The sequence below is a fragment of the Micromys minutus genome (assembly GCF_963924665.1).
Source record: "Micromys minutus genome assembly, chromosome: 27".
Lineage (NCBI taxonomy): Eukaryota > Metazoa > Chordata > Mammalia > Rodentia > Muridae > Micromys > Micromys minutus.
This window is the reverse complement of record NC_137962.1, coordinates 21464291-21491769: the sequence shown is the minus strand read 5'-3', so window position 1 is coordinate 21491769 and position 27479 is coordinate 21464291. Positions and strand designations below refer to the sequence as shown.

General features: G+C 55.0%; 2 protein-coding genes across 3 annotated transcripts; one reads left to right on the top strand and one right to left on the bottom strand.

Annotated features, from left to right (window-relative positions):
* Positions 1-778: 778 nt before the first annotated feature.
* KCNH3 (potassium voltage-gated channel subfamily H member 3) lies at positions 779-17647 on the top strand (the record flags this gene model as incomplete). Of its 2 annotated transcripts, none has more annotated exons than XM_080939100.1 (15): positions 779-925; positions 2492-2721; positions 3159-3293; positions 3948-4081; positions 4473-4716; positions 5095-5252; positions 5342-5549; positions 8576-8860; positions 9100-9299; positions 9690-9939; positions 13225-13442; positions 14717-15048; positions 15883-15989; positions 16872-16948; positions 17042-17647. In XM_080939100.1, the coding sequence occupies 14 exons, from the start codon at positions 2592-2594 to the stop codon at positions 17645-17647; spliced, it is 3084 nt and encodes a 1027-aa protein (XP_080795226.1). The 2 variants fall into 2 exon arrangements, with proteins under 2 accessions (XP_080795226.1, XP_080795227.1); XM_080939101.1 differs by lacking the exon at positions 779-925 and adding an exon at positions 1198-1273 and having other exon boundaries at positions 2488-2721.
* A 289-nt stretch (positions 17648-17936) lies between these two features.
* MCRS1 (microspherule protein 1) lies at positions 17937-26852 on the bottom strand. Its single transcript, XM_080939118.1, has 15 exons — positions 26832-26852; positions 25465-25584; positions 24854-24992; positions 24376-24514; positions 23708-23866; positions 23455-23564; positions 22397-22505; positions 22000-22138; positions 19769-19844; positions 19470-19498; positions 19263-19355; positions 19019-19101; positions 18784-18871; positions 18435-18562; positions 17937-18329 (listed from the first exon to the last, which is right to left on the bottom strand). Exons 2-15 carry the CDS (start codon positions 25472-25474, stop codon positions 18243-18245), a joined length of 1389 nt encoding a protein of 462 aa, XP_080795244.1. The 5' UTR covers positions 25475-25584; positions 26832-26852; the 3' UTR covers positions 17937-18242.
* Between the last annotated feature and the right edge of the window lie 627 nt (positions 26853-27479).

Here is a 27479-nt window from a genome sequence, read left to right as displayed (position 1 = left end):
CAAATCGTAGGAGGGAGGAGGAGCGGCGCTGGCAGGAGAGGCCGCGGGGACGGTCGCGGCGCGCGGGGACAGGGACAGGAGACGGCCGTCCGCCCCTGCTTTCCGCCTCCTCGCTGGAGGTGCGGGCTCCGGGGAGAACCGAAGTCAGTGACTGAAGCGGGGGCTAGCCGAGCACACACAGGGGTCCGGCCTGGACCAGTCTCCGACCTTCGCGGGGCAACAGAAACTTGAAGAAATGTGAGGGGCGAGACGGAGGGCTTGGGGTTCACCTACCAAATGCGCCCTCTGTGCTCCAGGGTCTAGCCCAAGGTATCTGGACTTCGCTCCTTGGGATAACCACCCTCGGGTTTCCTCAGCTCCTGCCTGCACTTTCAGGGAGTCCAGCTGAGTCTGGGAAAGGCTCGGTTGAAACGGAAAAACAGGTTCAGAAGCCCCCTTTTCAGAGAAGCGCTCCCCAGGGCGCCCAAACCTTCAACAATTGGACCTTCCCCGCGGCCTGGTCGCCAGTTCCCGTTCTCGTGGCATTATTCTGGTTCCGAAACACATCTACAACACACGCACACGCCCCCAAGCCCTCCCCTGGTCCCACTATAGGAGACAGAAGCCCGAGGCTGTCAGGCTGAGACCACCGGGCCGTGGTTCTCGCCTCAGGGAGCCTGGCAGCGCTAGGGGGCCGCAGCCTTCCCTGCCCCCACCGAGGTCCCTAGGGGAGGGGGATCCCTCTGCAGGAGGCCTGTCTCTTTAAGGAGGCGGCCCTGACTGGGTGTGCCCCGTCTCCATGGTTACCCCGGTGCAGGCGGCGGTGCGGGAGGTAGGCTGCCGCTTCTCCCCGACAGACGGAGGGAGCTGCGGGGACCCGGCGCTGAGCCGAGCCCGAGCGGGAGCCACCCCGCCAGCAGAAGCAGGAGCCGCGGGCGGACGAAAGGTGCAGAGTGCGCGGTGGCCGCGGGACCTGCAGCCCGGAATCCGTGGGCGGCGAGGGGTCGCGCGCGCGCCATGCGCCCAGCCCCGACGGCGCGGACGCCCCCTCGCGCGCCGGCAGCTGCTGGGGCCTGCGAGCCTGGGCCGGGCATAGGACCCCGACGGCTACTCTAAGGGGCGCGGGGCCCGGCGGGGGGCGGCCGAGCCAGGCGCCCTCCTCCGGCGCTGAGTCCCCGCGCCCCGGAGGGATGGGGCGGGCGGCCCCCGCCGCCTAAGATGCCGGCCATGCGGGGGCTCCTGGCGCCGCAGAACACCTTCCTGGACACCATCGCCACCCGCTTCGACGGGACCCGTGAGTCAGGCCCTAGCTCCCTAGCTTCCGGGGAGCAATCCACTGTCCGAACTGCCACCTGCTGCTTGGTGCCCACCAGCCATCCCCTTCCTCACCCCTCTTGAAGCTAGGGCCATCCTTTCTTTCCAGTAACTGAAGGTTTCTGGGAGGTTTTCAGGGTCAACACCGCTAGCAGATGTCCCTAGGTGCGGGCCGTGAGTAATGGGGTCCATACCGTCCTCAGACCTGGCGCGGTTGCAAGGGCCGAGTCGGGTGAAGTGCGGAACCAGTACTGGTGGACAGCGCAGAGGGCTCACAGCCCAGATTTAGAAATAAGATTTGCAAAGGAAGGTAGAGTAGGCGGGATTCAGCAGAGAACTGTGTCTGCAAGCACACCACACAGTCTAAACCTATCGCTTGGAATGCCCACCCAGCCCCAAAGAAGCTGAGCTTGGGGACTCCCATCCAGACTGGGGAAGTTTGGAAAAGGCAACTTGAGCTTCCAGATTCTGAGTTCCTCTGGCTCTGAACACAGGGAAGTCATGAAAACAGTGTCCCTCCCCCCTCACTCACAGTGGGGCTTCCCAGTTCTGACAAGCATTCTCCCTCCTGTTGTAGACAGCCTGTAGGAACTCATCACGGAGCCCCCCCCCCCCCCCCCCCGCACCCCAGGCTTCTCCATCTGCTTTGGGCTTGAAGCCTGCTGATTCAGCACCCCTCACTCCCCAATACATGCTTGGCTCCAGGCTCTGTTGTTCAACCACCGTCCACACACTGCCATTCTTGATTTCGTTCAACAGTTCCTGAGCCAGGGCATGCAGTGGGGGTGCGAACACAGCATAGGATGGACAGTGACCTGCTTCCCAGGCCAAGTGGGTCTCCGTGGGAGGAGGCACACAGCCAGCCTGGTCGTCCAGTTAGGGGGTGAGCCTGGCAGAAGCAGGAGGTGCAGTCTTTTGGAAATCTCCAGCCCCACCCCTTATTCAAACTGCTCAGGACACTATACAGCAGTGCCCACACAGGACTGCATTCAACAGACTGCATTGCCCTGTGTTGATTCTCAAATACGCTCACATACATCCAGCAGGGGATTGGCACAGATGGACATGCTAAGTCTCATTCGTGAACAGGTCGTGACCAGCACACACAGCATTCCTTGGGGATAAAAAACCGTTTTTCGGGTATTTTGGGAAGCAGAGCTAGTAGGTAAGGGAGCCCCTCGTGTTCTCTTGCAGACAGTAACTTCGTGCTGGGCAACGCCCAGGTGGCGGGGCTCTTCCCTGTGGTCTACTGCTCCGATGGCTTCTGTGACCTCACGGGTTTCTCCAGAGCTGAGGTCATGCAGCGGGGCTGCGCCTGCTCCTTCCTCTATGGGCCGGACACCAGCGAGCTGGTCCGACAGCAGATCCGAAAGGCCCTGGATGAGCACAAAGAATTCAAGGCTGAACTGATCCTGTACCGGAAGAGCGGTAAGGCACGGTGACACCAGTTTGCCTCACCTACAGTGTCACCATGCTGGGCAGGGAACCCGCCCATTCCCTATCTTCTCATGTACCCATCTGCCCCTCTATCCTTTTCTCTGCCCCTACCTCTTGTCCTGGACTCTGCCTCCCATGCTGGTCTCAACCTTCCCTCCACTCCATTCCATTCGTCAGTTTCTCAAATTCAGAAGGGGGAGGGGAGCCACCCCATGTCAATGTGGCTGACAGTCACGTCTGCTCCCTTTGCTCTCCCCACCTCCCACCCCCGCCCCCAAAAGCCTTGTCCTGAGTGAACCCAATACAGCTGCTCTCCCCGCCCCCAGGAAGCTCCGTTTCTGCTAGCTTCTTACCAGGGAATGCCGGTTTGTTGCCTTAGGCAGGACAAGGTAAGAATGGAAGGCAGCTAAGTCTGTCTCTTTGCCTAGGGCTTCCATTCTGGTGTCTCCTGGATGTGATACCTATAAAAAATGAGAAGGGGGAGGTGGCCCTCTTCCTGGTCTCTCACAAGGACATCAGCGAGACCAAGAACCGAGGAGGCCCTGACAACTGGAAGGAGAGAGGTGGGTGCTGTGTCGCTCTGATAGACGCAGAGGCTTGGTCTCAGGTGATTGTGACACTCAGTGTGGGTTATAAGGCGCCCACTGGTCTTCTTGTCCTAATAGGCCAGTTGAAACAAAGTTGCGATTGTCAAATAAACCCCGCCTGTGCCAGGAAGCTCCCCTTCCCCACCGACTGGTGAGGTAGAACTTCCTCACCAGACTTCTTTCCACACAGCCTGCCCGATCTGGGAAAGCCCAGGGCAAAGCCCCCTCCAAGGGCTGGGGCAAGCTTTCTAAATCACAGAGCTGTCATTAGCCATTGGTTCAAACTCTCATTGTCATCTGGAGATCTGGGGAGCGCAGTCCACACCATCAGCCAGGGGTTTGCAGGTCTTTAGCTTGGGCTCCTCTGAGCTTCAACACCTCTACCGACTCTGCATCTTGAGAGCCTCTTAGAGATTTCCCAGGCAGCTGATCCTGGAACTAGGATACTGAGTACCCCAGGGACTCCATAGCTCTGGTTGACAAGTGACCCAGTGACATGGGGGGATGCCTAACCCCTCACTCTGAAAAGACAAAAGGGGTCAACAAGCCAGATCACTTCACAGAAGAGCAACCAGTGTCCTATGCCCAGGACCCTACAGCTTACTGTCACAGGACCCTCTTTTTTTGCAGGTGGTGGCCGGCGCCGGTATGGTAGGGCAGGATCCAAAGGCTTTAATGCCAATCGCAGGCGAAGCCGGGCAGTTCTCTACCACCTCTCTGGTCACCTGCAGAAGCAGCCCAAGGGCAAGCACAAACTCAATAAGGTGAATTGAGCGCCTGGGTGTGTGTTTGGATTGGGGGCAGGGTACTGCGGGCTGAGAGATCCGAGAGGGTAGCTAAACCCACCTCAGAGAAAATGTCCAGAAAGCCATTTGGGTGGGACCTTTGTGGGTGGGACCTGATGAGGGAATAAGTCAACTCTGATCCACCAGAGTTCAAAAAGAAAGTCTTGGCTTTGGAGTCAGATGGGCCTGGGTTCAATTTTGGCTCTACTCCTGAGCCATTGCTTGGTTTCAGCTCAGTCATCAGCCCTTTCCCAATGCTCAGCTTGTAAATAAGGCAGGGGCCAGGACCACTTTGAGAGTGACACCATCCTGACTTAGCCTCTGTCTGTATCCTTTCTTCTCTACCTGGCCCTGCCCCTCCTCACTCAAGGGAGTGTTTGGAGAGAAGCCAAATTTGCCGGAATATAAAGTCGCTGCTATCCGGAAGTCACCCTTTATTCTGCTGCACTGTGGGGCTCTGAGAGCCACCTGGGATGGCTTCATCCTGCTTGCTACACTCTACGTGGCTGTCACTGTGCCATACAGCGTGTGTGTGAGCACAGCACGGGAGCCCAGTGCTGCCCGTGGCCCACCTAGTGTCTGTGACCTGGCCGTGGAGGTCCTCTTCATCTTAGGTATGTGAGGTCTGTGCTCGCTGCTCTGCTTGTGGCCAGGCCTCTCTGGCTTTTGTAAGGACGATCCTTTGCATGGTTTCCATTGTCCCACAAGTTTCTCCCTTGTCCTTCTGTGGTTTGTCACCCAGGAGTTTTCAAATCAAGCCTAGACCCTAAAGGCATCTCTCTGTCAATAAAGTGTTCTACGGCCCTGAGCCGAGGAGAACCTCAGCAAGCCTCAGTTTCTCCCTCTGTAAAATGGGCATAGCACGGCGTGCATGCTAGAGTTACAACTTAGTCAGGCCACAGACTGGAAAGGCCTGGGGCAGGACCGTGTGTCGGACAGCTGGGTGTGGAGCTGTCTCCTCCCCTAGTGCTGACTGCCTGTTTCCCACACAGATATTGTGCTGAATTTTCGCACCACGTTTGTGTCCAAGTCAGGCCAGGTGGTGTTTGCCCCAAAGTCCATTTGCCTCCATTACGTCACCACCTGGTTCCTGCTGGATGTCATAGCAGCACTGCCCTTTGACCTTCTACACGCCTTCAAGGTCAACGTGGTCAGTATGGCTGAGTTGGGCGGTGAGCTTTTGGGCTGATTCGGGCAGGGCTAGAGTTGGCCTGGGATAACCTCCCTTTCCCGTCTTAGTACGTTGGGGCTCACCTACTGAAGACGGTGCGGCTGCTGCGGCTGCTGCGCCTGCTGCCGAGACTGGACCGGTACTCCCAGTACAGTGCGGTTGTACTGACCCTGCTCATGGCTGTGTTTGCTCTGCTCGCTCACTGGGTGGCCTGCGTTTGGTTCTACATCGGCCAACAGGAGATCGAGAGCAGCGAGGCGGAGCTGCCTGAGATCGGTACTGCAGACCGAGAGGAGGGTTGCGTGCATGCTGGGGGGGGTGGGGGGGGAAGTGTATGGATGTGGGGATGTCCGAGACGGGGTGTGCGTGTAGGCGGTGGCCACCGGGGTGTGGAGGCAGCCTGGTGACCTGGAGTCATAGTCACCCCTAGTATCCTCCTGGTGACCTTGGTCACATTTCTCAAGCTCTTGTCCAGCTGTGGATGGGCAGGTAAGGACCTGCTGGCCTGATAGTTTCTTTCCTGGAGGTCCCCACGGCCTCTCCAGACCATTGCCCCATTTCCTGTGTCTTTCACTATGGTACCCGAATCCGAATTCTCCCTGAACTTAAAGGCAGCCTTGTTATCCCAGCGTCTTCCCTCCTTCCTCTCTCCGCCTTCCTCCCACTCACTGGGTCTTAAACTCTTGCTGAGCGTTTCCACCCTCGTGGCTCCAGAACACCCATGAGGTTGCGGTGATTTTTCTGGGGCTGTAAGGCTGTAGCTCCTGACTCTGTCAACCACTCTGGTGCCGAGCTCTCTTTCCAGCCTCTCCAAGTCTCAGAGACAGCAGACAGGTTTTATTTGTGTCCCTCCCCCCACAGTGGTTCCACTGACATCACTGTAAGGACATCACAACTTTCACCCTTCCCATTCCTCCAACCCAACCGCAGCCATTTCTAACTTCCGGTGCATCCCAAACTGAGCGTGCCTTTTCTATCACACCCCGAGCCCTCTGATGGCTTCTCAGTGACTGACATTTATCGAGTTCCTAGTTGCTTGGGTGACCTCTCATGTCCAGTGACCTCAGTGGGGTCACCAGCCATTCTTAGAACCTGCTCTGACCAGCTCCCCAAGAGACGATGAGGTACTTGTGAACCCTCTCCTTGACAGGTGCATGGAGACAGGTGCGTGCTCAGAGGGCCCACCTGGCTGCTCCCCTGAGCCCTCTAGTTGCTGAGCATGTGGAAACGGGGACACTCCAGCTGTGCCAGCTCCTTGGCACCTCCCCTTCCCAGGGGGACTCTATAATGAGGCAGCTCTAGGGTCAGCTGCCACCCTGTGCCCGTCCCTGTCCCTATCTCTGGCTCACCTCCAAGTGGCCCTGAATCACTAAATTTCCAGGTGCACCCCGTTCTTTGCAACAGATCTGGGAACCCTTGGTCTAGAGTCCACACACGATGGTTTAAGGAGTAAACGTGCTTACTGCCAAGCCCTGCAAACCTGAGTCTGCTCCCCAGGGCCCACATGGTAGAGGGAGAGAACGGACTTCCACAAATTGTCCTCTGACCTTCACATGCACACCAGGATGTGTGCACACACAAGGAAAGAAAGGAAAAAGGAAGGAAGGAAAGAAGGAAAGTTTAAGAAAATATCCTCCCTACCATTTAAGGCTAAGCACACTGATCTCCTCTCCCAGGAAGCTGCCAAACCCCTGCCCACGAACCCTTAGCTTTGACACCCCTCCTGGAGATCCTCTTCAGTTTAGCTCCTATCCTACAATGTAACCTCTGCCCCTCTGCCCCTCTCTGCCCCCTGCCCCTCTCTGCCCCTCTGCCCCTCTCTGCCCCTCTGCCCCTCTCTGCCCCTCTGTGGGAGCCCAGCCACTGTGTGCATTCAGCTACTACTGAGAGAATGGATGTGGATTTCCCTCAGAATCCTGTACAGAAATGTTGGGTAGTATGGCACAGGGTCTGTGTATTGGTGTGTGGCACAGGGTCTGTGTATTGGTGTGTGGCACAGGGTCTGTGTATTGGAATGTGGCACGGGGTCTGTGTGTTGGTGTGTGGCACAGGGTCTGTGTGTTAGAGTGGCACAGGGTCTGTGTGTTGGTGTGTGGCACAGGGTCTGTGTGTTGGTGTGTGGCACGGGGTCTGTGTGTTAGTGTGTGGCACGGGGTCTGTGTGTTGGTGTGTGGCACGGGGTCTGTGTGTTGGTGTGTGGCACGGGGTCTGTGTGTTGGTGTGTGGCACGGGGTCTGTGTGTTGGTGTGTGGCACGGGGTCTGTGTGTTGGTGTGTGGCACGGGGTCTGTGTGTTGGTGTGTGGCACGGGGTCTGTGTGTTGGTGTGTGGCACGGGGTCTGTGTGTTGGTGTGTGGCACGGGGTCTGTGTGTTGGTGTGTGGCACGGGGTCTGTGTGTTGGTGTGTGGCACAGGGTCTGTGTGTTGGTGTGTGGCACAGGGTCTGTGTGTCGGCCCTGGGAACTGGCACTTGCTTCCCTTCTTTTCCATTGTCCAGAGAAGACTGAGTAGCTTTGGACACCATCCAATGTCTGTTTGTGGGGGGTGTATGGGTGTGAGTGTGCATATATAGATTCATCTGTGTGCAAGCGTGTCCCCATCTCTACCCGTGTGTCAGAGTCCTGTGGTCATTAGTCGTTCAGGCATGCACAGGCCATTGCAGTAAGCGTGGCCCTGGTTGTGACTGGACATCCGTAGAATATTTTCACGTGTGCCCTTGCCTTCTCCACTGCGAAGAGCATGTGTGGTACTTCAGTGGCATATGTGTACACATCCACGTGGGCGTCTTGGTGACAGCATATGTGAGACGGAGTGGTTTGTGGCATTGAGGGGAGGTACGTGCCTGCATGGTTGGGGCGGGGCTTTCAGTAGCAGATGGGCTTGGACAAAGAAAAATAGTATGAATGAACGGGACAGAGGATGTGTCCTTAGCCATCCAAACTTGAGGACCAGGCTAAGGCTAAATGCAACCAGATGCCACCCCTACCCCCAGCCTCTTTGCCTGGCCACCTACCTCCTCCTGTTGGATGCATTCTGGGATATTGACAAGCAGCCTTGGAGAGGGTGTGAGGCACCTATGGGATCGGGCTGTGGAGCTTGACAGCCTTTCCCCTGGGCTGTCTTGCTGAGAGGTGAAGGAATAGATAAGGATGTTCTAGAAAAGAAGAGGAAGGCTGGACGGAAGCCACAGAGGTGGGCCTGCATTTGCAAGTACTCCATTTTCAGGGGTGCCAACTAGGACACCTAGATCCGCAGAGCGGCAGGACGTGTCCTGCTGTCTCAGTGCCCCATCTGGTCCCCCAGGCTGGCTGCAGGAGCTGGCACGCAGGCTGGAGACCCCCTATTACCTGGTGAGCCGGAGTCCAGATGGAGGGAACAGCTCTGGTCACAGTGAAAACTGCAGCAGCCGTGAAGGCAGCGAAGCCAACGGGACCGGGCTGGAGCTGCTGGGTGGCCCGTCCCTCCGCAGCGCCTACATCACCTCCTTGTACTTCGCACTCAGCAGTCTCACCAGTGTGGGCTTTGGCAACGTGTCCGCTAACACGGACACCGAGAAGATCTTCTCCATTTGCACCATGCTTATCGGAGGTGAGGCTGGGCCATGGCCCTCTGGGTCCCTCCACGCCCACCTCTCTCCGGGTTCCCACAACTGGAGATCTAGAGTCTGTCTCTGGTGATCTACCAGACCAGGGCAGAGAGAGATTCCCACACACCCTGCCTAGCAACAGGAGGATAGGCAGGGAGCGGAAGACAGATTTGCTAGCACTACATTAGGACATCAGGCCTGGCCAGGCCTGAGGTGACGCTTCCTCTCTATCCCTGACCAGCTCTGATGCATGCAGTGGTGTTTGGGAATGTGACGGCCATCATCCAGCGCATGTATGCGCGGCGCTTTCTGTACCACAGCCGCACTCGTGACCTGCGAGACTACATCCGCATCCACCGCATCCCCAAGCCCCTCAAGCAGCGGATGCTCGAGTACTTCCAAGCCACCTGGGCTGTGAACAATGGCATCGATACCACTGAGGTGTGGTGACCTCCTAGGCTGCTCCTAGACTTTACCTCCTCAAGGGGTTTGTGCCTGACCTCAATGATCCGGAGTGGAGGTGTGGGTGGGTAGGAAATACAGAAATATGGCTTTCCTGGTTCTTTGGCAGAACCCTAGTTAGGTCTGTGGGCTCTGTGCCTACCGATGTCAGAGTCTGAGGCCAGGAGGAGGAAAGGGGCTAGGAGGGGACTGCAAAGAGCTTTTGTCCTTTGACTGTACCCTCTGCACCTTAATGCTGGGTGGGAAACTGGCAACCCCTTCAGTTCCCCCTCTTGCTTCTGAGGTTGGAAATGGTGGCCAGGGGCTGGCTGGAAGGGACCGGGACCTCCTCTTCTGCCACCCCAACTGTCCCCTACTGCCTGCTTGCAGCTGCTGCAGAGCCTCCCGGATGAGCTTCGTGCAGACATCGCTATGCACCTGCACAAGGAGGTCCTGCAGCTACCGTTGTTCGAAGCAGCGAGCCGTGGCTGTCTGCGGGCACTGTCCCTGGCCCTGAGGCCCGCCTTCTGCACGCCTGGCGAGTACCTCATTCACCAAGGCGACGCTCTCCAGGCTCTTTACTTTGTGTGCTCGGGCTCCATGGAGGTCCTCAAAGGTGGCACCGTGCTCGCCATTCTAGGTTCGTGCCATGGGAGAAAGGGTGCTTGGGGGCTCATGTGTCTAGGGAAGTCATGGCGGCTATTCCAAGGGAAAAATCAGAGAGTGGGTGTATACAAAGCCACTGAGGGCAGAAAACGGACAGGAGGGAGTCTGCAAGAGCCAGAGCCCTAGACAAAGCTCAAAAGATGAGCCAGTGGTAACAAAGTAGCAACATGGGAGGAGGTGGCAACTTTGAGGCAGTTTCGAGGATGAGGCCAGTGAGGGGGTCCAGCTTTTAAGAAGAACCAGTGCATGATGGGATTGAGAAGCCATGTCGGACAGTACAGAGGACAGTGCTCTAGTAAGGGAGAAAGAAGGCAGGTCACACAGAGCAGACCCAAAGCCCCGATGGGGCAACAGCAGAGCTCAGCCTCCACGTGACAGGGCAGACTGTCTCAGATGAAGAACACACCCTGCCTTTGGCAAAGGAAGAGGGGAAGTAGCACCTAAGCTTCCTAAGTGAGGACGAGGGACCAGCACAGTAGAGGAAACAGCAGGCTCACAGAGGACTGTCTGCCTGTCCATTCCATTCAGAGACTCTGGAAACTCACAGAAACAGTACAGAGACCATTATCATTCACCCAGCCCAGCTAGGCGCCGGCCGGCATGTGTGGTAGAGCCCGGTGCCTTGGGAGAGTGACATCCTCAGAAGGCAAGCATTTGAGGAGGGCCAGGTGTGCACAGAAGCACCAGGAGAGCCTCTGCGGTAAAAGTCCTGCACAGGGGCTGCGCTCTGCTGTGGTGGGAGGCTCTCCCTGGCAACCCTGGAGGGCAAGGAACCGAGGTAGCCTGGGTAATTCAGGTGGGTTCATATCCAGGGGGAAGAGAGGTAATGACCAGGTCACAGCCAAGTCCTTGCTTTGGGGACAACTAGAGCCCCACAGCCACAATGGAGACGAGGACAGAAAAGAACACCGAAGGTGGTGACATGTGTGTTACCGGCCACTCTAGCAGCTCCTGGTGCTCATCCCCCTCAGTTGAGAAGGAGGGCCCTCCGACAGCATTAGATGAAAGAAACGTTGCCAGGGGACTCGGAGCCTGAGCAAGGTGGCAGACTGTTAAAGCACTTTTTTTTTCCATCTTTCGTTAGCGCAGCTTCTGAGCTTAGACACAACATATACCGGAACTGAGAAAATGGAGCTATGGCCGTGTATCGTGGCATTTGCTCAGAGTCCAAAGCAGGTGGAACACTGAGACAAGAGAACCGCCTGAGTGACTTGAGTTCTAAGCCAGCCTAGGAAGCAGCAAGGCCATCTGAAAGAGAGGGGGAAGAGGGAGGGGGAGGAAGGGAGGAAGGAAGGAGGAAGGAAGGAAATATAGTGTTATATACAACACAAGTGTGGATAGTGACCCTTGAGGAACTTAGGAGAGATGGAGAGATTAGAATTGGGGAAGACTGGTCAGGGCTCAACTGTCCAGCTGGTCATTCGGTAGCTCCGCATGCTCGCATAAGTGCTTGGCTCAGATCCTGCTCGAGAACTAAGTGTTTTGTGTTTGCTGTGGAGCCCAGTCTGGCCCTGAACTTGCTATCTCCTATTTTAGCCTCTGAGGGCTGGGAGTTCATGTGCCCAGCTGTGACCTGGTTTTCTGCCTTGCTTTCACCCCAGCATCCCAGCTGCCTACCTCAGTTGGTCATCCAGGTGCATCCCAGCTGCCTCCTCAGCTGGGCATCCAGGTGCATCCCAGCTGCCTCCTCAGCTGGGCATCCAGGTGCATCCCAGCTGCATCTTCAAATGGACATCCAGGTGCACCCAGCTGGCTCCTGGCAAGCTGAGTCTGGCTCTGTAGTCAACAAGTAGTGATTCTGGCCCCAACCTGTTTGTAAAATGACTCAGCCAAGTGTTCCGAGAGCTGTAACAGAGGATGCAACCTGATGAGCTGAGCCTGGAAGCTGTGGCCCAGGGGCACGTGGTCGGGCCCAGGTCACTGTTGACTCTCCTTAGTCTTGTTTCTTGTTTGTGTCTCACTTTTTGGCTGAGGACAGACTTACACTTGTCTTATTCCAGACCACACTAAACACAGCTCCTTCCTTAGAAAATCCCCTTTTAACCCAAACAGCTCTTGGAAGATCTAGGAAAGTTCAAAACAGGGGCAGAAAACTTAAATGAGGCTCATTCTGCACTTCAGTTTGAGCAGAACTCTGCAAACATTTAGAGGCATCTGGGCTCCACATGTGTTGTCAGTGTCCATCTGCCTTGGTCTTTAAAGGCCTTGACTACCCTTTCTAATCTTTTTTTAAAGATTTATTTATTATATGAGTACACTATCACTTTCTTCAGACACACCAGAAGAGGGCATCAGATCCCATTACAGATTGTGAGCCACCATGTGGTTGCTGGGATTTGAACTCAGGACCTCTGGATGATCAGTCAGTGCTCTTAACCACTGAGCCATCTCTCCAGCCCCTTTCTAATCTTTCTAATCACACAGCTAGCCTGGTAGGAGCCAAACTGCCTTTGCCCGGTGCCCAGATTGTTGATTCCTGCTGGGGTTGAACGAGAGGGAAGGGAAGATACAGAACTGCAAAGGTCTCTGGTTGGCTCTGTCAGATAATTCATCAATATTGACTCACCGAACCCTCTCCACAGGGCCAGAGAACCTGGATGTGATCCTAAGATCCCCTGTCAGACATCCTTGAGGTTCCAACATCCTTTTGTTTTTGTTTTTTAAGACAAGGGTTTCCCTGTGTAGTTCTGGTTGTCCTGGATCCAACTTCCTGTGAGCGAGGCTGGCCTCGAACTCACAGAGATCCCCCTGCATCATTTGATAGTTGCTGTCAGCCAGGTGGTATTCTCAGCTAGCTTTGGAAAAACCTTTATGGTGAGACCAAGGCACGCCCCTCCACACCCCAGGGCAATGCCAGCGTAGCTGTGGTAGTGACCTTTCTGCCATGTCACACAGGGCACTAAACTGCTGCTACCAAATTCCCTTCCCTGGACAAGCTATACCCAAATCACCTGTGGGCCTTTAAGAAAATCAGAATGTAATGATAAGGGTTGGGCTGGGGCCTGGAAGTCTGATTGGTTTAATTTCCCCAGGGGAGTTTAATTAACAACCTGTCTGCCTGTGAACTTTCCTACTTGGATGCAGAGGTTTCGGCCAGTGTCTTCCCTTGGAAGCCCGGACCCTACTGTTCTCTACTCCAAGTGTGTGCAAGAACCAGAGAGAGCTAGGGACCACGTCACAGCTGGGGTCTCTGTCTGCGCAGTCTACAGCCCAGCTCCTCTCCCCAAGTGGCTTGCTAACCTTGGCTTCCTCTCCCCAGGGAAAGGCGATCTGATCGGCTGTGAGCTGCCCCAGCGGGAGCAAGTGGTGAAGGCCAACGCGGACGTAAAGGGGCTGACTTACTGCGTCCTACAGTGTCTGCAGCTGGCTGGGCTGCACGAGAGTCTTGCACTATACCCTGAGTTTGCCCCACGCTTTAGCCGTGGCCTCCGAGGGGAGCTCAGCTACAACCTGGGAGCTGGAGGAGTCTCTGCAGAGGTGAGGGTGCTGGGCATGCGTGTGAAGGGCCTGAACAAAGTGTGTGTGTGGGGGAAGCGGGGACAAAGAGGGACCTGTGGGCTTGTGTGAAAGTCCCCCTGCCTCAGGGCAGGGGTCCACACTCAGGGCTTTCATCTCACTGTGCTTTTAATTTTTAAAATTTATTTGATGTGTATGTGTGTGGTGTGTAAGTTCGTGTGCACCGCTTGTGTGCAGGAGCCCTCAAGAAGTCGGAGGAGAGTTACAGGCATCGCTGTGAGTCACCACATGGGTATTGGGGGTTGAACCCAGCAAGAGCAGTTATGTGGTGTGACCCAACTCTGTAATTTAGAGGTCAGTCAGTCCAACCCAGTGTGCAATGATACACACCTTTAATCCCAGCACTCAGAAGGCAGAGGCGGTGAATCTGTGTGACATCAGGGCTAGCCTGGTCTATGTAGAGAGTTCGAGGAAAGCCAGAGCTACGTGATAAAGAGACACTGTCCAAAAAAAAAAAAAAAAGAAAAGAAAGAAAGAAAAGAAAAAAGGGTCCAGCCTTGGCTTACCTGACACACTGGTCCTGCTGTGACAGGAGCCCCGTACACCTGCTACAGTACCGACTACGGGTGCAGGGTGGCTCAGAGGTAGGCGTCAGCTGAGGGTGCTCCTGAGCAGGGGCCTCAGAGTCCCTTGATCCTTCGTCATGAAACAGCAGATGCTGAGCGTGCGGTAGTTACTTTCCTATGAGTGAAACATAGCCAGGATCACTTGCAGGAGACAGGGTTTATCTGGACTTACATCCAGAGGGATGTCTGTCTTGGTGGAGACACAAGGCAGCAGGTTTGGAGGCAGGGTCAGAAAGCTGAGGGCTCATGTCCTTTACCACAGGCAGGAAGTGGACTGAGTGACGTGGAAGTGGCTGGCTTATTTTTTTCTCACTCCCCCCACCTTTGTCCAGAAAAATAAAACACACACACCTCCTAAACCTCATCGAAAGATGCGGTCAGCTAGAGACCAACTGTTAAGTTGCCTGAGACTGTGGGGCATTTCTCATTTGAACCCCTGCAGAGGTCTTGGCATTATCACTAGGGCAGAGTGAATTAGCCTGAAGGACCAAGAAGAGGGCTGTTGTATCCACCTTTGGGTGGATTTGGTGATTTCACTGTGGCAACAGTATAGTGGTTTACCCCAACCAGGGTGGTTTCCTCTTCCTGCTCTTTCCCGTGCCTTGGTAAGGAAGAGAAGTGAACACGGCAGTGTCCATCCATGTTGAACCCTGTTCCCTCTGTCCCTAGGTGGATACCAGCTCCCTGAGTGGTGACAACACCCTCATGTCCACACTGGAGGAAAAGGAGACAGATGGGGAGCAGGGACACACGGTCTCACCAGCCCCAGCAGATGAGCCCTCCAGTCCCCTGCTATCACCTGGCTGTACCTCCTCCTCCTCAGCTGCCAAGCTACTCTCCCCACGTCGAACTGCACCCCGGCCGAGGCTGGGTGGCAGAGGGCGGCCAAGTAGGGCAGGGGTTTTGAAGCCCGAGGCTGGTTCTTCTGCTCATCCACGGACACTTGAAGGGCTGCAGCTGCCCCCCATGCCATGGAATGTACCTCCAGACCTGAGCCCCAGGTGAGCAGGCCCTGGACTTCAAGGCAGGATAGTGGTGGTTAGGACAGAGGCACCAGCTAGGCACACCCCACCCTCACCCTGAGTGTTGTCCTTTTTTTTTTTTTTTTAAGACTTTGTAACCCAGGTTGATTTCCACTTTGTGAGCCTCCTGAATGCTGGGATTACAGATGTGTGCCATGCCTGGCAGCCTGTGTCTCCTCCTCTTCCTCCTTATTTTTGATTGGTTGGAAGGCCGGGGACTTGTGCACATGAGTGCAGGTACCCACAGAGGCCAGAAGAGGGCGCTGTGTCTCCTGGAGCTGGAATAATAGGTGGTTGTGAGCTGTTCTATGCAAGTTCTCTGCAAGAACAAAACAAGATTCTTAACTGTTGCATGTAGTTTTACACTCTACCGGCCTTTGCTCCCAGAAGCGGCTGCACTACCAGCCCCCTCCAGCTTCCTTTAAATCCTCAGATAAAGGACACAGACACAGTTTTCCAATTACAACTTGCCTTCTTGGCACAATGGCTGAGGTATCTTTCTCTTCAGGCTCCATTCTTCCAGCCGTCACGGTCCAATCCTGCCTGCCTTCCCTGATTCCAGCAATCCCACGACCTGCTTAGAGGCAGCTTACCCCGAACTCCTGTTCTGTGTTACTTCAATGTACTCTTCAGCTAAATCATAAGCTCCTAAGAAAAGGAACTGTGTGCTAGTTTCTTAGGATGCCCAGGTCCCCTGGTTACCTCTGAACTTCTGCAGCTGACATGTGTGATGACTAGAATGCTCTATCCTGGCACCATGGTAGCTACCTATTATCTGATTTGATGTCCTGCCTTGATTTTTTGGGTCCACAGGGTCGTAGATGGCATTGAGGATGGCTGTGGCTCTGACCAGCACAAGTTCTCCTTCCGAATGGGTCAGTCTGGCCCAGAATGTAGCAGCAGCCCCTCCCCAGGACCAGGTACTGGGTGTGGGGACAGGGAATGTTGGTGGGCACCCTCTTTGCCTCATAGACTTCAAGTAGTGTAATATCTGAGGAACTGTGGGGCAGCCTGCCAGGAAGCCCTCCCAGGCTGCTGGTGATGACTGGTTGTGTAGGTTTGGATAACTGCCTAGCCAGCTTTGCAACAGTGTAAGCTCAGCACCTGGGTCCTGATTCCAGTCGATGAAACAGGTTGTTGTGTATGTTTACTTATTTGTTTCGTATAGAGTATTCTGTTTACATGTATGCCTACAAGGCAGAAGAGGGTATAGGTGGTTACTGGGAATTGAACTCAGGACCTCTGGAAAAACAGTCAGTGCTCTTAACCACTGAGCCACCTCTCCAGCCCGTTGCATATATTAAATGAGAATGTGCCTGACACTCTGGGCACATGTCTGCCTTATTGGGAGACAGAGGGCTGGAAAGACTGAATTGAACCTGGCGCTGGATGAGACAGGCAGCCTGGAAATGGGACATAATCTAGGACAGGATGAGGGACAGATGCAAAGAGCAACTTTTAGCTAGATGGTGGCATTGTAATCCCAGCGCTAGAGAGGGAGAGGCAGACAGAGCTCAGGGCTCAATAGTCTTGACTATTCTACAGACTTGAGGAACATCATGGGTTATGAGACTGTCTCATCCTACCCCATGAAGAGACAACATCCCACAGGAAGAAAAGCATTAGACAGTGCTACTCAGGGCTGCTGGGAGGTTCTCATGCTGACAATTCAGGCAACATTTAGCAATTTGATCAAGGCCAGAAGGGAGCAGGGTGAGCCAGACCAGTGCTAAGAGACCAGTCCTGGATCCTAACTGTCTGTCTTTTAGCAGCTCTGGTTGATAATCCCGTCCTTTCCACAGAGAATGGCCTGCTCACCGTCCCCTTGGGGCCCAGTGAGGCAAGAAACACAGACACACTGGACAAGCTACGGCAGGCGGTGGGTGGCGGCGGCGGGAACAGGGAGGGAAGAGCAGGCCCTGCTGAGATGGCTGGCCCACTGACCTTGTGACCTCTTACCCCCACACCCAAGGTGATGGAGCTGTCTGAACAGGTACTGCAGATGCGAGAGGGACTGCAGTCACTTCGCCAGGCTGTGCAGCTCATCCTGGTGCCCCAAGGAGAAGGCCAGTGTCCCCAGGGATCAGGAGAGGGGCCATGCCCAGCCACTGCCTCTGGGCTCCTACAACCCCTGCGTGTGGACACTGGGGCATCATCGTCCTACTGCTTGCAGCCCCCAGCAGGTTCCGTCTTGAGTGGGACCTGGCCTCACCCCCGTCCAGGGCACCCCCCTCCCCTCATGGCACCCTGGCCTTGGGGCCCCCCAGCATCTCAGAGCTCCCCTTGGCCTCGAGCCACAGCTTTATGGACCTCCACCTCAGACTCAGAACCCCCTGCCTCTGGAGACCTCTGCTCTGAGCCCAGCACCCCAGCTTCACCCCCTCCTCTTGAAGAAGGGGCTAGGACTGGGACCCCAGCACCTGTGAGCCAGGCTGAGGCTACCAGTACTGGAGAGCCCCCTCCGGGGTCAGGGGGCCGAGCCTTGCCCTGGGATCCCCACAGCCTAGAGATGGTGCTCATTGGCTGCCACGGTCCTGGCACAGTCCAGTGGACCCAGGAGGAAGGCACAGGAGTCTGACTACAGGCCGGAGAGGAGTTCTGCAAACACCGCCACCTGCTGCTCCGCCCAGCCTCACAGGGCTGCCCGCAGGCTCAGGGCAGGGAGCCTGAGGAAGGAGGGTGAGCTGGAGCCTCAGGCAGGCCTCAGGCTAGGGATCCACAGGTTCTGCTCCACTGACCTGCTTGTCCACCCTCGGCCTGAGGATGAGGAGGGGTTCTGCCATTCCTTGCATGTGCCCGTCTCCACTGTCCTCATGTTTTTTATATTAAAACACATAAAAAAAAATAAAAGAAACTACTTTGGAACTCAGTACTTTTTATTTACAAAAACAAAAACAAAAAAGGAGTCTAAAGCTGATCCACTGGAGACACAGGAGTGACATGGCAATGGTGGGGGTTCTGGCTCTGGGGAGGCACAGGGGTCCCAGCCTCTCCTGGCTTCCCCATGGTGATCCCACCTTGCCTCAAAGGCTCAATCGATGGGCCCGCAGTTGGGCCTCCACTCCCCACTCTGGGTACAAGGGTGTTCCAGGAGCCTGAGTTCCCAGCTCAAGGGAGCTGGAATGACAGGGGAAACTGAGGCCAGAGAATGCCCTGGTTTCTGCTAACCCGCCTCACTGTGGTGTGATCTTGGCAGCCTCAGCCCGGATGAGGGCAATGAGGTCCTGGTTGATGAGGAAGACGAATCTCAGGCTGGCGATCTGGGCAGGAGAGAAAGATGGCTGAGTTTAGAGGTGGGACAGAGCCACATCCACGGACCAGTCTGTCAGCCTCAGGTGAGACACCCTCCTCCAACCACGACTCACCTCCACCACAGAGTTGTTGCTAAGGCGCCACTTGGAGCCACACAGCACAGGCCGCCCATCGATATAGATGGGCCGCCGGCCCTCATTGGCAATGAAGAAGTCACCATTATTTTTCAGCTTGATGACACCTATAGAGTCAGAAAGGAAAAAAAATGACAAGATGGAGACTAACAGGAGAGAGCCAAGTGTCCCTCTGCTTCCTGGGTATGAAGGCATGCAGGCTAGATCCCTTAGGCCTTTCTCACTAAATCAGGGTTCTCTAGGCACCATGACCTAGGGCTAGCAAAGCCAGTGAAAGGCTCAGAGGACATCTCCACCTGTCCCCTGTGGAGTGACAGTGTGGGCATACCTTGCTTTCGAGAGATCTTCCAGGCTGGACCTTCTAGAGACAAGTCCACGTCAATCTGGTTGTCCTTGGTTGCTCTGCCCAGGGTTATCTGGGAAAACAGTGGAGGTGAGGGATGGGTCAAGAAATGAGAAAAAGAAGCCCCACACAGGCCAGGAAAGACAAGAAACCAAGGACCGGGCAGAGAAAGGGACAATAAGAGCCTAGGCAGGATGAGGACAGCAACAGCCTGTCTCACCTCACGAGAGCGCATTAGATACCGCACCATGCGGCCCCGCAACACGGCCAGGGTCTGGTTGTCGAAGTCTGGAGAGCTCATGCCTGGGAGAAGAACAGGGTCAGCAAAGTAGGAAAAGACCTTCTGCATAAGGGCTAGGGGCAGGAAAATGGACTGGGCCTGGTAAACAGCATACCCAGCTGGCAAGGGAAGGGCTCGATGGAACAAAAATGACAGAGAGCACTCTGTCCCTTCGCCACCTCACCTGTGATGCTGTCCACTAGCACCTGCCACTTATGCAGTTCCTGCTCCAGCTGCCGGATCTCTCGTTTCTGGCGCCGATCAGCCACTGTGAGCTCTGAGGTGAAGTCAAATGGTAAGAGACTCATGCCACCAGCACCGGGAACTGGTTCCCTCCCCCGTTTCAGTAAGAGCTTCCATTCCCACACCGTCCCCAGCAGGGCAGACTTACCGTGTTCCAGGACTTCATCTCGCATGTCCCTGAGTATCAAAAAGGATTTGTCACTATCAGGCCCCTGCTACCTGGCCCACCACAGCACCCCAGGCTGCTCAGCCAAGGGACTCGGAAAGTTGTTTAAGCCTTGGCCTAGCCCTGGGGCTGGGTGGGGAGAACGGGAAGGCAGTGAGCTTAAGCGGCCCCCACAGGAGAGGGTGAAGCAGGGTGGCTGAGCCCAGCAGCTGCAACTGAAGCTGTCTGTGGGCAGCCTGGTGTGCCCGACAAAGTGGAGTCAGCCCTCTCCAGGAACTCACTTGAGCTTACTGTCGTCAATCAGGTCCTCTGCATCTGAGAAGTTTAGCACTTGGTCCCCCTTGGGCAGTGGCTGCACTGAATAAACAACAAAGTCGTATAAATGTGGAGGCTCCTACTCCAGCCCCAGATGCCCAACAGCCAGTGTGCAAGGACACAGGCCTGCTGGGGCCAGAGCCACAGAGCGGGGTCCCAGTCCCAAGCAAGTGGCACTGACTTGACACAACGCATTCTGCCACTGACTTGGGACAGAGGTGGTTCAAGACAAGGAATGTACAGCTGACCTACTGGGCTTCTGGCTCATGGCAGGCTCACTTGTAAAGTCTCAAACCAGCAGGAGAGGGTTGCTCAACTCCCTTGTACAAGTGGGGAAAGTAGCAGAGGCAAGCTAAACTCTGATCACAGTCAGGGCACAGCCAGGACCAAAGCTGCTCCCAAGCCTTTTGGACAGCCAGACAAGTGCCATAGGGAAGGACTGACTGAGAGCGGCTGCTACTTCGGTGTGTGGAGAACGGCCTCCTGGAGGGCCATGACGCGAGCTTTATTGTTTTCAAAGGACAAAACGAAGCAGGGTAATTAATACTAGACCCATCAAGTATGTTCTGGGAAAACAGTGTTTTGTGAAAGTTTTCAACTGTTTCTGGCTAGAATGGAGGAGGCCGGGGAGCCCACATAAGGACGTGCAGCTCCTGGCCAGCTGTGCCCCACTGCGGAGCTCTGCAGGGCAGCCAGTGGCTCCAGCTGAGGGTGGGGGACATGCACAGGTGGCACGACTCCACCCTGTGAGACTGTGGGGACAGAGGACCTTCCACCAGGTCTGCTCGAAATTTAGGACTCTGCCAAGAAAACTACCTGATCCTGGGGACAGTCAGCTCTGAGCAACAAATGAGAAACCAAATTCCCATACTAAAACTCTTGGGGGGACATGCATGCATGTATGTATGTATGTATGTATGTATGTACGTATGTATATATGTATGTATGTATGTATATGTGTATGTATGTTTATGTGTGTATGTATGCATGCATGTATGTATATGTGTGTGTGCATGTGGCTTACAGTGAAAAAAAAAAAACTTCCAAAACCATGACAAAAGCAGCAGGATCTGGCTCTTGCTCTTACCTTCTCCCCTTCTCCCCATCTCTCTCCGTGCTCATGGCCGGCCTCTACTTCTCTACTCCCCTTCTCTCTCTCTCTGCCCCTACTACCCTCCTAACTCCCTTCCCCATGCCCTGCATAAACTCTATTCTGTATTTTAAAAAAGGAAAAGAAGCAGAGTCTGGTGGCTCAAACCTATAGTTCCAGTGTTTGGGAGATGGAGGCAGGAGCTCAGCCTGGGCTATAGAAAACCAAAACCCTAAACAACAACAAAAAGGGACAAGCTGGCTTTAAAACAGTAAGAATAAATGCTACCTCGCAAATGTCCTGTGAGGATCATGTGATGGGTAAGACAGCAAGCACCTGGAGCACTAAGGCCAGTGGGCACATTTCCTACGATCCTGCTAAGGCCATCTTTCTAGCCTGAGCTGCAGAAGCATGCTAGGCCAAGGGAGGGCTGTACTTCCAGAGCAGCAGGAAGAGGTAAGGTGGCGTGTACAATGCAGCAGACAGTGGATTCTGGCAAGAAGAATGAGCCTGAACCCTACGAACCAGGAGCTGGGATGCTAATCCCCCTGCAGGCCTCCCACAATCCAACCAGGTGGCCTTCCTAGCTCCTGTCCTCCAGACACGGGGAGCTCGGCGGTGAGAGGAATGGCAGAAGGCATTCCAGCCCTTAGGGAAGGATGCAGCCTGCTGGGGACTTTGGGGTCAACCAGCTGACAGCAGACTCCCCGGTCCAGGAGGATGCAGGATGGAGACAGGGGAAGCCGGAGTGAGAATCATGGGGAGGAGGGATGAGAGACCACACACCCAGTGTGCTCCAGTTTTAGTGCTACCCATGAATAATCTACTAATGTACTGTTTATGTGATGGCCAAATATGTCAAGAAAGAAAACAACAAGTAGGAATAGCTGTTATTTGGACTTTTGGCGCAGGACACCAGGCAGGCTGGTTTCCCTTTCCATGATGCCAAAAGTCCTGCCAGCTCTACAAGGTTTGGTTGCTGCTCTTTTGGCAAAAGGGGCTGATGAGAACTTATTACAGGACACTGGCAGGCAGCGGTACCCACAGGCCTTTGCATGTTCTCACAGCTGAGCACCTGACTGTTCCGATGCAGCTCCTGGGTGTTACCTGTCTGATCCTCGAGTAGGTAATACTGCTTCATGAGCTGCCAGTGGGCCTGCAGAGCCTTGGCGGTACGGGCCAGGTAGAAGGCATCAGGGTGTCTGTGCAGCAAGTCCTGGAAGGTTTCCAAGGTGGGCTGGCTGGTCTGGAGGTGAGAAATGCTCTCTTCATGCTGGGTTCTCATTCTTACCCATCCCTGTCCCCAGGCCCTCCCAAGGAACTAGAAAAGTTAACAGTCACGGGGGGGGGGGGGGGGGAGGCACAGTTTTTCTCAAGACCCAACCCAAAGGCCCCTGCAGATGTGTACATCTATCTGCATGTGTATTTGCAGACCATAAGTGGGGCAGACAGAACTCCACACTGGTGGGTTCCCACTGGTCCAACTTGTACCCTGCCCACTTACCGATCCTACTTTGCTCAGCAGCTGCTCCTCAGCCTTGCTGAACAGGGCCTTGCTCTGAATGGCTGCAATGGCTTCTGGGTGTAACTGCCTCATGGCCTGGCAAGCCAGCCTGCACATGGGGAGAGAGAAAGGAGGGGCAAAACTGAAAAGGAAGGAGTCAAGTAATCTGGAGTTCCTCCCCCCCCAAATCTATAAGCCTCTGGAATACAGATTCTGAGCCTAGGGGTCTGTGGTAGAAATAACTGAGGCCTAACTTAGTACCAGGTCATGGTCCAATGAGGCGACTCGGGAAACAGGAACCAACTCCCGCCTGCAGGGCTGCTCAAGGTTCAAGGCCAGTACAGTCTACAGAGTTCTGTATCAACAGCTACACAGTAAGAGCCCAGCTCAAAACAAGCAAACTTCTGAGACACCCTGGGAACAGCTGCGATGCTCTTTCAGCCCTTCCTCATTAACCACTGCCCACTGCCTTTTTCCAAGCTGAGGCCAAGTGGTTTTTCTGGTCTCTTGGAATGTTGGCTATAGCTTAAGTAGGTGGCAGGGCTGTGGAGGAGTAAAAGATGGGCGTGCAAATTCAAACCAAGCTTTAAGGACACTGAATTAAGTAACTGAGGAGGAGTATGGTATGTATGTATATGAGCTTATTTGAAACTCTGCTAAAACTAGAAGGGTCTTGAGGCTTTTATTTCAGTATCTGACTTTGTCTCCTCTCTCTCTCTACTGTTCCCCCCCAACCATTTGTTTTAGAGACACAGTTTCTCTATGTAGCCCTGGTTGTCCTAGAAATCACTCTGTAGAGCAGGCTAGCCTCCAACTCAGACAGCCAACTGCCTTTGCCTCCTGAGGACTGGGAGGTCAATTCCCGCTCCACAGAAAGCCCTGTGGGAGTTAGAGGAAGGAGAAGCAGGTCCCCTAGATTACCCCAGAGGGTACAAGGCCCCACGGCCCTGTCTCCCAAGACCCTCCTTTGGGCCCTGGTTGAATGTGGCCCTCCTATACCTAGTTCCAAATTTGGGGAGCCCCCAGCACCTCCCCTCTACTGAAGCCAGCCTACTCACTTGGAGATGACGGGGTCGTAGAGCAGGGCGTACCAGCGCTCCTGAACTTCCCGAAGGGTGAAGCGGCAGCTGAACTTCACACCCAGATGGACTGATGTCAGGTCATTAGTCTGCAAGACCCCACACTGGTTTGCTCCAGCACCAGCACTGGGAAGACCCCTTCCCTTAGAAGCCATAGGGTCCTGCTAAGCTGGTATGGGGACTAGAAATTGAAGGGTAGGGGAGAAGGGAGCCCCAATCCCATGGTGGGTACCTGCAGCACAGCATTGATGAGGAGGAGGTCATCTGCAGGCTTCCATCGGCCCAGATCCTTGGTCACCTGAAGTGGCTGTTTGCTTTTCTTCACACGCTTGGTAAGTCCAGGGGTTGGGGCAGGGCTGGGTGGTACAGGAGTAGTGGGGGCCTTGGATACCTGGGTATAGGACAGAACCACAATGGACTCAAAGCTGGTATCAGCAAAGCTGGGACTTCAGACCTACTGCTTCACTTAGTGTGACAGCTGCAGGCTCTGACCACACCAGGGAGCCAAGCTGAGAGCTGAGCTTTCTCACACCCACACCCACCAAAGTACGTCTACATCATTCCTGACCAGATGGGGTCTTCTCTCTGCTTGTGGTACCCTCAACCCCAGAATGGAGGGTGGGTGGGGAGTATACCAGGAAACCACTCTTGCTGCTGCACTGTCTGGGGCCGGAGCAATGCCACCTGGGGGTTATTTTTACACCCTGCAATGCTGGGAACAAGCTGTCTGCTCCCAGAATAGATTCGAGCTCCCTGCCTCCCACACTGAATGCGATACAGGATGCACTGGCAAGCAAGGGATGCAGCAAGGAAGGGAGCAGGGAGACAGGAGGGGGGTTGACAATGGGAGTGAGACAGTACGGTCCTCTGAAGGCCGCATCCAGCTACCCAGTGCCTCACCTTCTTCTTCTCACTAGAGGAGGGCTCGCTCCCCGAGCAGCGGCCCGACTCCAGGCCACCAGCGCCCTTCACCCGGGAGGAGGATTTGGCCAGACTGCTCTCTACCAGCTCGTCATCGAACTTCTTCCTCTTGATGAACCTGTGGCAAGCTCTACACCGTCAGCCACTGGGGCCGCACCCGGCTTCCTTCCACAGAGCGTGGGAACTAACTGCCTGCACTTTCCAGCAGCGTCTGGCTCAGTGGACGCGGAAAAGCCAAGTTCTCTGAGGTGACAGGCAACTCCCCAACAGAGACTGAAAACCTCCCTCTCCCGTCCTCAGTGTCACTCAGACAGACCAGTAGGGAAAGGAAAGGAAAAGCTCAAGGTTTTTCTGGACTCTGTCTGGACCTAAGGCAGGCTCTGGAGGCCATTTGTAACAAAGACTAAGACCTAGTTCCAAAGCCTTCCCCTTCCCAGGCACTCTGAGCCCAGACTACCTGGAGGAGCTTCTCCTTTTAGGGATAGTGCCCAGGGCCTGGGAGGAGGCTCGCTTCTGTCCTGCCAGTGACTCCTCATCCTCTGAGCGGCTGGCAGTGCCCGACGCCATCAGGGATGAATCTAACAGCCCCTGAGAATCTAGAAAAAGAGAAACGGTAAATTCGGGCTTCCAAGTGCCCTCTGCACACAGAGCCCTTCTTTCAGTCCCTTCAGCCCTTTCCCAGCCTCCTGGAGGCTCGAGGTCTTGAAGGCGAGCATTCCTTGGCCATCCAGATCCCATCTGGGCTCAGACCTGGCCCAGACCTTCCACGCTGGGCAGTTCTCCTGGTGCCATGTGTCATGTTGAGCGGCACATGGTGCTCAGGTCAGACTGATGAGGCCGACACACTGGGCTCTGGGCACGACTGCCCCTCTGCCGTCAAAATGCAGCGTGCCAAAGAGCAGCAGCTCGACAACGAGCCAGTCAATTGTGGCTCTGCCGGGAGGTTCATGGGTGGTGCTGGCCCAGGGGGAGGTGGCAATGCCCAGCCAGGACCAAGAGACACATGTGTAAGGCGTGGAGTAGAATCGGCAGCTGCTTGCTTGGGGAGCCGGCCCGGCCTCATACTACCTTTGTCCATCCTCTCACGGTCCCAAAGCCACCGGCTCCAAACCACAGGGCAAGGAGGGAGGGTCCCACAGGTTCATCCAAGGGTTCTGACCAAGTGAGCTTGGGTGCTGAGGAGAGAGTCTGCAAAGGAGAAATAAGGTTCCCTCAGGCTCAGGTTTCCAGCAGACCAAGCCGACTACCAATTCCTTACATGCTCATGCACCGTCTGAGGAGGGAGGACACGGGGTGGGAAGAGGCAAAAATTCTACTCTCAGTTGCACCCGACAATCAGTAGCTACAGCCTGGTTAGATGGCTCCTACCTTTAATCCCAGTATGTGGAGGCAGAGGCAGGTGGATCTCGGTTGACTTTAAGGCCAGCCTGGCTTACACAGCAAGCCAGGGCTATATATATTGAGTTCCTGCTCCAAACAACTAAACCAAAAAAATGTAAGTATCTATGTGGGAGTCACTGAGACCTTCGAGAGTATGATAAAAGATGTTGAGAAAGATTTATCAGGCTCAGAGACCTCTCTTAATTTTACCACTAAGTCCTAAATTAAACATTTGGAACGTTAACTAGAAAGGGTCAAGTAATTCTTGGCTCATTTCTTTCCTTCTGATGCCTACTCAAAGTAGCATCCCGTCTCTGGGCCACAGCCGGGGAAGGTAGATAGAATTCCAGTGTCTCGCTAGCATTTTGCTTTCCCCTCCATTTGCAGCTTTTACTTTAGTGGGTGGTTTGGGAACTGTATGAATTTGGCAGCCCCCCTCCCCCTTCTAGAACCCACGGAAAACCCAGGTACTGGATTTCCAGGAGGGCTGGGAGCAGGCCCCGCCCCTCTCGTCTCTTAGAGCAAAGTTCCGGCTCTGACCGAAAGGAGGCTCCGCACCCAGTTCCTTAAGTCAGCGGCTGGGAAATGTGGGTACCACAGAAGAGGGTGAAGGTGCCTAGTCCCACGAGCAACTAAGGCAAAGTGTTTACCCTCCTTTCCATCCCTCCTCCCGGTAGAGCACACCCAAGGTGAGGAATCAGTCCACGTCTGTTTTGGGGACTCTGGGGAGGAGTGGTAATTTAGTCAGCTCTTCAACTCATACTACTGCACCGATCTCGCTATCTGGCTTTGAGACCCTCCACAGGCCAGTGGTAGCGAACCAGGACCAACTCTAAACAAACCTCACCCCACCTCAAACATGCCACCTTTGCGCATGCGTAACACCGCAGGCCAGATTCTAGCCCGATCGGATTTACGCATGCGCAGATTTTTCGGAGCGATACCGGGGCGGGGCCCCAAATCTTGCTGGGGGGTTGTGCCCCGGGCACATTGGGAAACTCCACTTCACCCCCAGGTATACTCAGAACACTAGAAGACGAACCACGGGGTCTCACCATTCCTAGGCTGCCAGCTCTAACAATTTCTCCGCGGCGACGGCAGGAGCCGCAGGGCCAAAGCCGGCTTCCGTGAGGCACATCTACTTCCGGGTTACGAACGAAGGGTTGGACGACCTTTTCCGGTTCGTCCTGGACGCGTAAGTGAAAGGGGCGTGGCCTTGCACCCTAGTGGAAACCATTTTGCGGGGAGCCGGAAATGAAACTTTCCGGGTTGGCAAAAGCGCTTAGGGAGGCACTAGGCAGTAGTTACTTATAGGAACCGCGGAGGTTTCCTGGTTGGAAGAAGCAGCGGGAGGGCGGGGCTTGTGGCGAGACACAGCCCAGGCGACGCTGGGAGGGGCGGAGACCTCCGTACGAATTTGCGTTTCGTAATTAACACTAAGCTTGGTAGGTCTCCCAGGACTAGATTTTGTATTATCTGCCAGTGTTTTTAGATACGGTATTCTGCCAGTGCCTTTGCTAAGCACACGATTGGAAGAAAATCTCGGAGAGCTTGCTCTAACTGGGGGCTCGCGGGGGGGGGGGATGCGTCGTACAGTACGATCCCGAAGTTTCATGTCTAAGGAGATGCAGGATGGTGGCCGTGTTCCTAAGGAAACACTCCGAGAGAAGTAACGGCGCCAGTCGGTTACGTCAGATGGGACT